Raw genomic sequence first — 14355 nt, 5'->3', positions numbered from 1 at the left:
TCAACTTGATGTTTTTTTTCATCTCTGTCCTTAGTCACTATTGCCACCAATATTTCTACAAGTATATATTAATTTTATTTGGTAGCATATAAATGTAATCTTTCTTTTTTTGGTCTTTTCTTGGCATCATGCATCTATATTTGTATTTAAGGTTAAAGGTTGTTAAGTTGTATCACTCCCTGGTTGATCTTGTGAGTACACCACAGTTGTGAGTACATCACAGTTGTTTTTTTAAGTAGTTTCCAAATTGGGGCTGATACAACTAGCCACCAGTGCTCTCATGATGTTATACTCACTCACAAAAGGTCCTGTTTTTATTGAACATACACATACATTCCAGTGGAATTGCTGAGCCAGTGATTTTAGATTTTTTGTTTCCTTTTAATTACTTGCTATCAGTTGTTTTTCTCAGAATATCTGAATAGTTCCTGGCCTTTTTTTTTTTGGCAGTCCTGGGACTTGAATTCAAGGCCTGAGCACTGTCCTTGGGCTTTCTTAAGGCCAGAGCTCTATCACTTGAGCCACAGCACCACTTCTGCCTTTTCCTGTATGTGGTACCAAGGAAGTGAACCGGGTCTTTGTGTATGTTAGGCAAGCACTCTATCACTAGGCCAAACTCTCGGCTCTCCTGACCACTTTTTTTTTAAATTGTAATTAGTAAAAGGGTTACATGATATTTGCCAGATAGAAGGTACATTAATTCACATACATTGATACCCTTTCACATGTCTTGGTACCCATTATCCTCCCCCCTCTCCTGACCATTTTTTAAAGTATTGTTTTTCTCAATCCACTTAGCTAGAATCTTGCTTGACTTGATGTATGTGTCTGTGTGTGTGTTTGTGTATGTGTACTTCCCTCTCTGCACACATGTGCACATTAGGTGTAAACTGTGTTTACACTATTCTGCTTTTTGTTAGGTTTTTATAGAGATTGTAATTTTTCATAATAAATTTACACTTTGGAGGACAAATATTGTCACATCATTGTTTTTCCATAAAACTACCTTATAATCCTATATAAAAATTAAACATTAAGCACTACATACCTATTAAGATAGCTAAAATCTGAAACACTGGTTATTACCAAATGCTAGTGAGGACTCCCATCCTTTGCTAAGAGGAATGTAAAATGTTACAACTTTAGCAAACAATTCATATTAAGTTAAATATTCTACTGAACGACCGACCCACTAGTCATGCACCTCCATTTTTGATCCCAGTGAGTTTGAAAGTGCAAGTTTACACAGCATGATTACTACCCCAAGTGCTGTCTTTGGCGAGTGAATGGATAAAATGTGACACATCTAAAGTATCAGTAGTAACAGTGAAGTATTAAGCCACAGAAAGAATGTTTTGGATGTATATTGTTGGGCGAAAGCTAATCTGTATATGATATCTTAATCTATAAGCTATATCCTGTATGATTGCATGTTTATGACATCCCAGAAAAAGTGAAATTAAAATCTAAATAGTTGCAAGGTCTCTGGAACAGGAATAGGAGGAAGAATCAGCAGGGGAGTCCAGGCCATGTTTAGGGTAGGATAACTTGTGAGATACTATCATGATACATATATAATGCTAGATTATTTGTCAGGTCCATAGAACTGGACCACAAGAGTGTTCACTAACAGATGATTGGCTTTTGTTGATAAAAATCATGTATTTGTTGGCTTATCAACTATAATTGGTATACCAGGCCAAGGTTACATGTTAATAGCAGGGAAACTATGTAGAGGGAAGGGGCTGTGTGGAAACAGTGTGTTTTTAGTGTAGTTTTCCTGTTAACCTAAAATTGTTCTGAAAAATAAAGTCTACAAAACATCACACTGCCTCCCTTGTCAAAGCTACTATCAGTTATCTTGGTCTATAAAACCCTAAAAGAATATGTTTTTTGGCCATGTCCATCTGCTCCCATATTCTTACTCCCTTGGGCCTCAAAGTGTTTGAACTTGCTGTTCCCTCAGTCTGGACCTTTCCCTAGATATTCATATTGCTTCTTTCCCTCTTAATAATCAGATCTCTTCCTTAGTACCACCATTTCTAGGCTATTTTCTCTATCTTCTACTGTGTGTGTGTATGTGCGTGTGCCTGTGCGTGCATGTGTGTGTGTGTGTGTGTGTGTGTGTGTGTGTGTGTGAGTTCTGGAGCTTAAACTCAGGATCTGAGTACTGTACTTGAGCATTCCTCAAGGCTAGCGCTCTACCACTTGAGCCACAGCACCCCTTCCAGCTTTTCTATGTATATGGTACCAAGAAATTGAACCTGAGTCTTTGTGCATTGCTAGGCAAGTACTCTACCAGTAGGCCAGACTCCCCACCTCTCTATATCTACTTTTAAAGTCTCACACACACACACACACACACACACACACACACACACACACACACACACACACACACACACACACACAGTTTGTAGTTTCTTTGTTTGGGGTGGGTCATGGGACTTGAATTCTGGGCCTAGATGCTGTCCCTGAGCTCTTCAGCTCAAGACTACCCTTGAGTCACAACGTCTCTTCCGGCTTTCTGGTGGTTAATTGGAGATAAGAGTCTCTGAGTGCCCGGCTGGCTTTGAACCGGCTTTGAACCTCGATCCTCAGATCTTAGCCTCGAGTAGCTAGGATTACAGGTATGAACCACCTCGCCTGGCTAAGCCTGTAATTTTTTTACTCATGACAGTTCTTAGTCTCTTTCCCTGATTTATTTTCTTTGACAGGCCTTAATACTTATTACCATTGATGATGTACTTTTTTTCTGAAAATACAAGTTCTATGAAGGCAAGACTTTTATCCCTTTTTTCTCCATTGTATCCCTAAAATCTAAAATTATAGTAGGTGCTTAATGAGCATTTGTACAATGGGTGAGTGAATGAATGAATATTCATAATATATTTTTATAATCTCTACTCTCTTTGGCAAGTCTATTTGGGAAGCCATATTTAAAATAAAAATGCTGCAGCTGGGCATGGTGGCCTGTAATCCTAGCTACTCAGGAGCTTGAGATCTGAGGAAATGGGTTCAAAGCCAGCCTGGGCACTAAAGTCTGTGAGATTCTTATCTCAACCACCAGAAAACTGGAAGTGACACTGTGGCTTAAGGGCTAGGATGTAGCCTTGAGCTGAAGAGTTCAGGGACAACTCCCAGGCCCAGAGTTCAAGCCTCATGACTGACAAAAAACCAAAACAAAACAAAAACAAAAAAACCAAAACAACAACAACCCCCCCCAAATCGTTGCTTAATAAGCATGGATTATGAATCAAATATTTAATACTGATGACTAGTATCAACGTGACAGCTTGATATATTCACTTTCACTAAGCTATCTCTGCATCTATTTGTTGTTTAGAATCCCTTTTTTTTCATATATGATGTGGAAGAAACTGCTAGTATTTACTTCCTTTTCCTTTTTGGGATTAAAAATGGAAAAACAAAAACAAAGAAACAGCACCAAAATAGAAAATCACAGAATATAAGTGTACAAAGAAGCAAGTAGAACTCAAGCCAAATTGGAGAAAAGTCACTGTTAATGCATTGCTTATTATCCTTTTTAAAACTATCTAAAATGAATTTAAACAGTTTGCCTTTTTCTGATATCTGGATCTTATGTGATTAAAATAGCTGCACAGAGAACAATAAATGGTATATTTCATTTATTGCTTAAATAAACAAGCGCTTAGAGTTTAAATTTAAAAATTTCAAATAATTGGGTATAAGCAATGAGAGTTTAGGTAGTTATTAACGTTATTTTAGAGGAGGTATTAAAATTCCTTTGTTTCCCCCCACTGAAATTTGTTTTGAAAGTTGCATTAAGAAGGAAATTTAAATTATTTTAAAATATTTAAAACGTTTTAGGGAAACTAAGTGATAAACTTACTGGTAAATTTCTGAACTTACTAAATTTTTGGTTGGACTGAAGAAAATTCAGATCTTTAAGATACTAATCTCTGTGTGTTTTTATGATTTTCCTTGGTTGCTTAATTGTTAGGGATTCTCTCTCTCTTTTTTTTTTTTTACAAACTTTTAACTTATTAATATATAATTTAGTTGTAAGTTGGCTGTATTCTATAGACTTACATATCAAACTTGTATACTGAGGCTATTCAACTTCATATTTCCTTGGTTGTAGTTTCAAAACCTTTTGGAATTATTAGATGGTAAAGAGAGGTATTAGTGCAGTTAGGTAACATTTTGCTTAATATGTCACTATTGTCATTGTTTACCTTAACAGAGAGCACTATCATTGGAAGATAACTTTCTAGAGAGAAGAAGCGAAGATGGAAATAATTCAATTATTTATAATGTAGTGTTTGCATAAATTTCAATATTTTTTTGTTGTTGTTGTTGATGATCATGAGGCTTGAACTCTGGGCCTGGGTGCTGTCCCTGCCCTACCCCTTGAGCCACAGTCCCACTTTGCATTTTCTAGTGGTTAATTGGAGATAAGAATCTCTTGATGGGTGGTGGGTGGGGGGAAGGGTGATGGGTACCAAGACATGTGAAAGGGTATCAATGTATGTGAATTAATGCACCTTCTATCTGGCAAATATCATGTAACCCTTTTATTAATTACAATAAAAAATTATTTAAAAAAAAAAGAATCTCTTGAGACTTTAGTGCTAGGGCTGGCTTTAAACCTCGATCCTCAGATCTCAGCCTCCCGAGTAGCTAGGATTACAGGCATGAGCCACTGCACCTGGCCTATATACTGCTTTTTAAAAACACATTTTAGTTTTAGTATAGTAGGTAAGATGATGTTTTGAAATACTGATAGTCCATTTCTGTTGGTAGAAGTATCAAGTTTGTGTCCTGATTACTCAAAAAAGACAACAGTATTTGGTAGCAAAATGTTTTTTCTGTATTAACCTTTTACATAGTAATTAGCATTTAAAACTAAGGTTAGCCTGGCACTGGTGGTTCATGCCTGTAATCCTAGCTACTCTGGCTGAAATCTGAGGATAATGGTTCAAAGCCCACCCAGGCATGAAAGTCTATGAAACCGTTATTTCCAGTTAAACATCAGAAAACCAGAACACTGTTGCTCAAATGGTAGAGCACTAGCCTTGAGCTGAAGAGCTCAGGGATAGTGCCCAGGCCCAGAGTTCAAGCCCTAAGGTCAACAATTTAAAAAAGGGGGGGGAGGAGATGAAAAGAATAAAGTTTCATGTGGAAGTATAGATTTCTAGCTTTTCTTTAAAAAATATGAAATTAGGTCAAATATTGAACTTGAGTTTCAGTGTAGCAGTGGTTTTTAACGAGGGGCAGTTTTGCCAATAGAAGGCATTTTGACAAAGTCTGATGATAGTTTTGATTATCATGACTTGGGAAGATGGCATTTGGCCTGTAACAGGTAATTATTTACATTTAAAGTGGTCTTTTTTTGTCCACCCTGAGAATCCATCTTTTAATTGTGCATTTAAAACATATTTGCGTGAATTACTTCATTTAATCAGTTATTATATTGTTACTATGTTACTGTTTAATTTGTTCTTTGTCTTTCAGTATGTCTTTTTCTTTTATCTGTGGTTTTACTTGAGCACTTTGTGGGGGGATAAGTAGGTGTTTTCCCTGGAGTTTATAGTATACATTTACTAATCTACTTTGAAAGAACTTTCTACCAGTAGTGATTTGTCTGAGTACCTTAAAACAGATTTACAATTCTGTCTTGCCCTTTATAAGATTGCTGTCATTTCACTTGACCTTAACTTATAACACCCAATATATTATTGCTAATAAAACTTTCTCCTTTCTCTGTTCTCCTCTTTCCCACAGTTAGAGATAAATTTCTATGTATGTCATTTTTCTTCTTTCTGAAGCTTTTTTTATTATTAGTGGCACTGATAAACTCAGTGCCTTGAGCTTGCAAGGCAAGGGTTCTACCACTTGCGCCATGCTTCTAGCCCTTTTCTGCTTTTGTTAGTAGTTTGGGTTTTTATTTGGGAGTTGGCTAGGGCTGTAATCCTCTAACTTGTGCTTTCCTCTTAAGTAGCTGGGATTATATATAGGATTGAGCCACTGTGCCCTTGTTCTAAAGAACGTGGCCACAAAATAAGTTTGAAGGGAGCTTGGGTTGCAGGTTGAGATCCCTTCTTCAACAAACAGACAACAGGTTATACTATCTTTAGTCCTGCTTCATTACTGGTGTTTGTAATAGGTGCTTTCCCTTTCTTTAAAAAGATCTGGGCCTGGAGTTTGGCCTAATGTGCTTGCCTGGCATGCATGAAGACCGGGATTCAATTCCTTGGTACCACATACATAGAAAAATGCTGGAAGTGGTGCTTTGGCTCAAGTGGTAGAGCTCTAGCCTTGAGAAAAAGTCCAAAGACAGTGCTCAGGCCCTGAGTACAAGCCCCATGACTGGCAAAAATAAAATAAAATTAAAAAAAAAAGATCTTTCCAAGTCTTTGTAGAGGATTATCGATATTAGATTTTCCCTCAAAGAACCACCTTTTATTTGAATGAAATTATTTTCTGATTTCAACTTCACTGATTTATTTCCTTATTTTGTGTTAATTTTCCTCTTGTGTAGGCTTTTTTTTTCCTTTTGAGATGAGGGCTTACTGATTGGAGACTTTCTAGATTTTGGTGTTATAAATTGCACTGAAGATTAGCTTTCCAGTTGTCCCATATCCCTCCCTCCTTCATACTCAGCAGTACTCCCCAGGCCTTAAAATTTGCTAATAGCTACCCTGATGGGTGTAAAGTGACATCTCACTGTTTTGATTTACATTTTTCTTTTGATTAGAGTGGTTCAAAACCTTTTCATGTTTATTGGCTACTTACATACCTATGTTTAAAAAGTCCTGAGGGAAGGCTTATTTTTGAATCATGAGTTGAGTCTATCTCAATCTGACCTACTTGCTGGCCTGCTCAGCCTCCCTTGTGGTGGGATTACAGGTAGGCATCACTCTGCCTGGGTTTTAATTTTCTTTTTCTGTGTGTGTGTGTGTGTGTGTGTGTGTGTGTGTGTGTGTGTGTGTGTGTGTGTGTGAGAGAGAGGGGGGGGGGGAAGAGAGAGAGAGATCGATCTACATATTGGTTCCTTATAATACACACAATTTCTAAACCTTTTCTTCCATCCTGTAAGTTGCTGTTTCACTCTCTTGGTAGTAAGTATCCTTTGTATAAAAGCGTTTTATTTCAGTAAACTCAACTTACCATATGTTTATAATATATAGTTTAGCACAGCAATTAATGTGCCCCATATTTATTTTTGAGTTGTGTGAAGCTTGTTTGTCTTATTTTTTCAGTATCTCTAACCTCTGCCCTTTAAAAAAATAGAAAAATCATGAATCAATAAAGCACTTGAGCATGTCCTCAGTTCATTTTGCTTTAGTTTGTTTCTCAGATAGGAAGAAGCACACTTTTATCTAAGCAGGTCCCAGGCACTGATCTTACTCCCACAGCCTCCTGAGTAGCTGGAATTATATTGAGAAAAGCCTGAATTGCCTGTACAGCTCTTTCAGTCAGAATAGAAAATCTAACTCATATTAAATTGAGAAGTATGTGTATTTATAAATGTTAATTTACACATTTATGTCATCAGAACATATGCCTATTCGAAAGTATATAAGAAGTTAAAAATGTCACTCTAATTAAACTCAAGATATTTACTGCTTAAAAGAACCTAGTCAGAGCTGGGTATGGTGGCTCATGCCTGTAATCCTAGCTACTCAGGAGGCAGATATCTGAGGCTCAAGGTTCAAAGCCAACCAGGGTACAAAAGGACCTGAGACTCTTATCTCCAATTAACCTCTAGGAAAATGGGAAGTGGGGCTTGGCTCAAGGGTAGGGCAGTAGTCTTGAGCTGAAGAGCTCAGGGACAGTACCTAGGACAAGTTCAAGCCACATGACCCACAACCAAAAAAAAAAGAATCTAGTCAGACATGGTGGTACATGGTATAATCTCAATTATTCAGGAGGCAGAAATAGAATTGCAGTTCAAAACGAGCCTGGACAGTTAGCAGGAGACTATCTGAATATATACTAAAAGTTGGAGACATGACTCCAGTGATGGAGGCTTTCAGTTTAATCCTCAGTCCCTTGAAGAAGGTAAAACAACGAAAAGAAAACACGGTAGGTTCAGCATATGCTTAGCATGTGTGTTTCCCTTCCTATGACCAAGACGAAAACACGAAAAAACATAACAGTAAATTAATAATTTAAAAGAACCTATTTTAATTTTATCTAATGTCATTTTGAAATAACAGCTTCAGATTTTTTTGCATGACTTTTCCAGAAAAAATGTTGTTATGATAGACAGAGAAAAAGGAAGTGTTTTCTTCTTAGATTAAGGTCATTAGATAATCTGCCATTTCCAAATAAAATGTGCATCCATAAATGAGATGCTTTCAGTTATATTTATTCCTTTGCTCAAAAGTATTAATATTTTCTTAACTAATGCCTATTAAATTATTATGTTGGTCAATTTACAGGTGAATTATGTAACCTCATTACGCTGGATGTAGCTCACAATCAACTTGAACACCTTCCAAAGGAGATTGGAAACTGCACACAGATAACCAACCTTGATTTGCAGCACAATGAACTGCTAGACCTCCCAGATACTATAGGTATGAGGGGAGAAATAAGATATTGGTAGTTACAGCTACTTGTATATTAAAAGGATTCTATTGGATCCATTCTGGTAATACAAATTAGAGATGAAAAATTCAAAAAGTTATCAAAGTTGTAAGTAAAACTATCAGGATAGTATCACTTCCATTTCTTGGTAAAGATGATTAAAAATTGGGAATTAAATTCAATTGGGTATTATATAAAAGATATAATGTAATTTTATGTCCATAATCTTATAGCTTATTGCTTTTCTGTTTTGCTTATTTCAAAGTGTTAACTTGATGTTTTGTTGCTTGTGGTTCCTTCTCTGAAGAGGACCACACTGAAAAAACGGTTGCTGTTTAGTTTTTAAAGCATGAAGTCTTTGTCAAACTACAAAAAGGTGTGAATCAACCAGTATGATTTACATTTATACAGAAGATGTATACATTTTCCAGTTGGTTCTAAATATATGCAAGCAAAATGGAATTTAAAAATTCTGGTGCTTGCTTCAATAGCATATATACTAAAATTGGAACTACAAGGATGATGTGCGCATCTGAGAAGCATTTCATATTTTAAAAAATTCTGTTGGCCTTTTACATATCGGTCTAAAGGTCATGGTGGTACATATTTAGGAAATTGCATCTGTACTTAATTCACATAATTTTCAATAATATTTCAGAGATGCTATTCCTAAATCATGGGAGGGAGGCCTGTGATACCATGTTTTTCCAAAGGGATGTTTGTTTGCTTGTGTCAGGTACCTAGGGAAACCATATTAATCAATTCGTGTGTGATCCTTGAGATTTTTTGGTCCCTTGGCAAAGGTTTGTTGGAGACTACTTACAGGATTATTTTACTTCTAGTTAATTTTTTGTTGTTGTCGTTGTTATCGTCGTCGTTGGTCATGGGACTTGAACTCTGGGTCTGGGTGTTGTCCTTGAGCTCTTCAGCTCAAGGCTACCTAGTGTCCTACCCCTTGGCCTGGGTATTATCCTTCAGCTCTAGGCTACCACTCTACCCCCTTGAGCCACAGTGCTACTTCCAGTTTTCTAGTGGTTAATGGGGAATAGGACTCTCAGATTTTAGTTGCTGGCCTGGCTTCGAATGGTGATCCTCAGATCTCAGCCTCTTGTAGCTAGGATTACAGGCATGAGCCACTGCGCCCGGCTCTAATTAATTCTTATTAGGAAGGAAACAGCTTTTGGTAGGCCTTAGTCCTTCATTCTTTTTGGTGGTACTGGGGTTTGAACTCAGGGTCTTGTGCATGTTAGGCAGGTGCTCTGTTACTTAATTCACAGCCCTAGTCTAATTTTTGCTGGTCTATTTTTAGATAGGGTATTAGGACTTTTTGCCCGTAGCCAGACTGGAACTATGATCCTCTTACCTATACTTCCTGTGTAGCTGAGACAATAGGCAGTTACCACCACTTACAGCAAGAAGGATCTTGTGAAGTTTTTCCCCAGGATGGTCTCAGACAGTGCTTCTCTAGACCTTTCCCTTCTGAGCAGATGGGTTTCACAGGTATGCACCACCATGACCAGAAGCACACTGTTCTCAGTGGAATCTTCTCTCAGGACACCATTCCCTTCAGTGTTTTGCTTGTTTCTGTTTTCCCAGCTGGTTTTCGTTTCTGAAATGGAACTTATTCATTATCCTATTAGCTCTTTGGGAATTCTTTTGTGGGGGGGGGGGGAGACTTTGTTTTGTTCTGGTTCTGAGACAAAGTCTCACTATATATCCAGACTGGTCCCAAACTCGCTGTGTAGTCTAGATGGCCTTGAACTTGGGATCCTCCTGCCTTTGCTTCCACAGGGTTGGATTACATGGCATATGTCATTAGTCCTGACATCCTGGCATTTTTAAGTTTTTAATGGGAGAGTTGGATCACCTACTAGTCTTTAAACAGTAGCAGTTGTTTAGGGAAGGCTAAATAATATTGAAAAGGTGTATCAGTTGTATGAGGCAATTGTTACAGAAAAGCAAATAGACACTTAGATATGATTGTTATTACTGTTGTGCCTTACTCAGTCTTGGCCTGTGGCTATTCTATCATTCAGTATTTGTTGTGGTAGCAGGTTGCATAATACGATTTACTTAACTGCATGTTTCTCTTAAAGGCAAAAATTATTTTGGTATCTGTAGCGAATATTGTAACAAACTTCTTGTATAAAAAGGGTCAGATTTATGGTTCAAGATAGTAGGCATCAAGTGTAATGATTTCCTGCTTTTTTGTATTTAAAAATCTATTGACATAGCCATGATGAACAGGGGATCTTTTTCTTGGAAGAAAACAAAATCATTGAAAGGATATGTGCTTTGTCTGTGAAACATAATATAAAGGAAACAAAGAGAAATCAAATTATTCAAAATAGTTTGTCAAATCAAATTTATTGGAAAATGGTGTGTAATACAGTAAACACAATGGCTAACATCTATAGGGATAAAGTAGAAAAAGTCACCTTGAGTAGAGAAGAATAAGACTGAAAAGTTAAAAAAAAAAAAAAGGCACAAAGAGAAGAGAATAGAACTTCTAGAAAGATTATAATCCAGTAAAGAAACTAGGAACTTAGAGCTTTATATTGTTTTCTTAAACTTGATTAAAACTTAGGTAATAAGGACAAAACAGTAATTAAAAAAGATACATTCTGGTAGAAGTTTCAAAATCAGGTTTCCTTGTTTGGAATAGATGATATATTCATATATAATAAAAACTGTCTGGTTTTTATTTCATAGTAATGTTAGCTATATGTAAATTGGGAATGTTCCTTGTTTTTTAAGAACAGCTTATATGAATTTAGCATGTAGTGATGGTATGTGGGCCAGGATTTTACTTCATAGTTTTAAAATTTCAGTTTCTAGTAATGAGATCATTTAGGGTACCACTTTCCTCCTTTTTAAAGTTTTTTTTTCTTACTATTACTTTACATAGCTGTACAAAGGGGTTTCAGTTCATCGTTTTCCTTTCGAGATAACCTGATCATTTTTGTCCTTCAAAAGAGAATGTTCAGGGTTTGAGGGCCATGGCTCAGTTTGTAGAGGGCAGCCAGTGAACGAAAAGTGTCTGGTACTGAGTTTGAATCCCAGTCTTTGACCTGAAAAATTGGGAATATGTTCATTTTATTTGTGTTGTGATATTTAGAAGTGCAAAGTTGTTCCCAACACTGTAATATGTATAATCTATATAATTTCTAGTACTCCTACCTCTCTTGTTTCTGATGATGGTAATTTGTAGCTTCTTTCTTCCTTCCTCCTCTCACCTATATCATTCTGGGCCTATCGGTTTTATTGTTCTTCTCAGTGTTTCATTGCTTTTTCCCTGTTGCTGGATTATATTTTATTGATTTCCACCTGAGCCTTTTATTTTCTTTTATCTACTTAATAATTTTATTTTGTTCCCCATAAAGTTTAGTGCCATTGATTCAAAACTTTTCCTTTTGTCATGAAGATATATAGAGATATTGTTTTAGCAGCATCCCACAAATTCTTATGCCATGAGTTACTCCTTTCTTAATTCCATTTTAAGAACACACCTTGTACGTTTATTGGGACTTCATGGTCCAGTTAGTGGTCTATTTTATTAAACATTCTATTATATGCAATTGAATGTGTATTCTATTTTTGATTAGTGTTTCATAAATTCAATAATAGCACAAATGAAACAACCTGAATTTAGACTACTTTTGGTCTCCTCCCATTTTGTTGACTCTTTCCTTCAAATTTTTTGTAGTTAACAATTTTAAGACAGATAACATGTTATGTTTATCTTAATCCTCATTTTTGTTTCAGTCTTTTTTAAAATATATTTTTATTGTAATTGATAGAAGGGTTACATGATATTTGCCAGATAAATGGTGCCTTAATTCCCACACATTGATACCCTTTCACATGTCATGGTCCCCATTTCCCTTCCCCCATCCCCCACCCCTCATCTTGTTTTCCCCCGTTCCCTATCCAATTTCAGATAACCAAATACAATTATATTCGATACATCAGGTAGCAAAGTGAGATAGTGTAACAATATGAGATAACCAAGAGACAGTAGAAGTGATGAGAGATAACATAGTACCTTAAGAACAACAATGATTGATTATATGGCTTATGTTTACATCATATTTTAAATGACAAGTTTAACAAACTATTGTTCAAGGAGGAAATCTAATTATATTCTCTGGGACTTAGTCTTTAGAACTTAATCCAAATTAGGCTAACGGTTTGTATGTCATAGAAACATATTAGTTTATGAAATAAAACATTATGATTATAGAGTCATAGGTTTTTTTGTCTATATAGTTATGTTTGTATTTCCATTACCATGTCCATTGCTTTGGGTATGCAGTTATTGAGTCCTCGCTCTTGTACACTTTGGATTTAATAACCGCATATTAAGGATACCTGCGCCTTTTGTTCCTTACGTCTTGACTTGTCTCACTCAGCATGATTCGCTCTAGATTCATCCACTTCCCTGCGAATGCCATTATTTTATCTTGTCTGTTGGCTATGTAGAATTCCACTGTGTATATATACCACATTTTCCATATCCATTCATCTACAGTAGGGCATCTGGGTTGTTTCCATCACCTGGCTACTGTGAATAGTGCAGAGATGAACATAGCTGAGCAGGTGTCTTTATAATATCCTGGGTCATGCTGTTCAGGATAGATGCCCAGAAGTGGTATGGCGGGATTATAGGGAAGGTCTATTTTCAATTCTTTAAGGAACCTCCACACTGCTTTCCAGAGTGGCTGAACTAGTTTACAATCCCACCAGCAGTGCAGTAGGGTTTCTTTTTCTCCACAACCCCGCTGGCAACCGTCATTGTCTGAGTTCAAAATCTTGGCCATTCTTGTTGGGGTAAGGTGGTGTCTTAGGGTTGTTTTTATTTGCATTTCCTTTATGACCATAGATGATGAACATTTTCTCATATGTTTTTCTGCCATTTTAATCTCTTCTTCTGATAGGTCTCTCTTTAGTTCCCTTGCCCATTTAGTGAATGGTTTATTGGGTTTTCGGGGGATTAGTTTCTTGAGTTCCCTGTAGATACTGGATATTTTTTGTTTCAGTCTTATTCAATGGTATTCCTATTGACATAGTTGCTTTTAGTTAGTCAGCTAAAGTCAATATGGTAGTTTTTTTAAAAATAGTTCATAGGAACAGTAGTGCCCTTTATAGTTCCTGTTTGTTTTTAACCTTTTATACTTGAATGGTTTGGATGAGTATAACAATCATTAGATTAAATAGTTCTTCTCCTTGAGAATCTTAGTAAAATGAAGAGGCAGTTCCACTGTCTTTTAGAAGTAGTGGTCCACAACATGAGTCTAGTACAGATGAGTGAGACTTTTTTTTTCTTGACCATACAAAAGATTATTTCTTTATTTCTAAAGTTTGTGAGAACTGGATTTTTTTTCTTGTATTTTTCTTCTTCTTTCTTTGTTTCTTTCTTTTTTCTTTTTTTTGCCAGTCCTGGGCTTGAACTCAGGGCCTGGGTACTATTTATTCTTGTGCTTTCTCAAGACTAGTGTTCTGGGGGCTGGGAGTTTGGCCTAGTGCTAGAGTGCTTGCCTAGCATGCTCGAAGGCCCAGATTCAATTCCTTGGTACCACATGCATAGAAAAATGCTGAAAGTGGTGCTGTGGCTCAAATGGTAGCGCTCTAGCCTTGAGAAAAGTCCAAGGACAATGGTAAGGGTCTGAGTTCAAGCCCCACGATTGGCCAAAAAAAAAAAAAAAGACTAGTGTTCTACTACTTGAGCCACAGCACCACATCTAGCTTTTTCCCTATACATGGTACTGAGGAATC

At 36.6% G+C, this 14355-nt stretch overlaps 1 protein-coding gene across 1 annotated transcript in view; it reads left to right on the top strand.

Annotated features, from left to right (window-relative positions):
• Window positions 1–14355, top strand: part of Shoc2 (SHOC2 leucine rich repeat scaffold protein) — a 63866-nt gene that overhangs the window by 27281 nt on the left and 22230 nt on the right. Inside the window, exon 3 of the mRNA XM_090345895.1 lies at window positions 8433–8570. Coding sequence (XP_090202021.1) covers window positions 8433–8570 — 138 coding nt within the window. The remainder of the gene's footprint in view (window positions 1–8432; window positions 8571–14355) is intronic.

The sequence above is a fragment of the Megascapheus bottae genome, chromosome 15 (assembly GCF_031878675.1).
Source record: "Megascapheus bottae isolate mThoBot1 chromosome 15, mThoBot2.hap1, whole genome shotgun sequence".
NCBI classification, from domain to species: Eukaryota; Metazoa; Chordata; class Mammalia; order Rodentia; family Geomyidae; genus Megascapheus; species Megascapheus bottae.
This window is presented reverse-complemented; position numbering and strand designations above follow the sequence as displayed.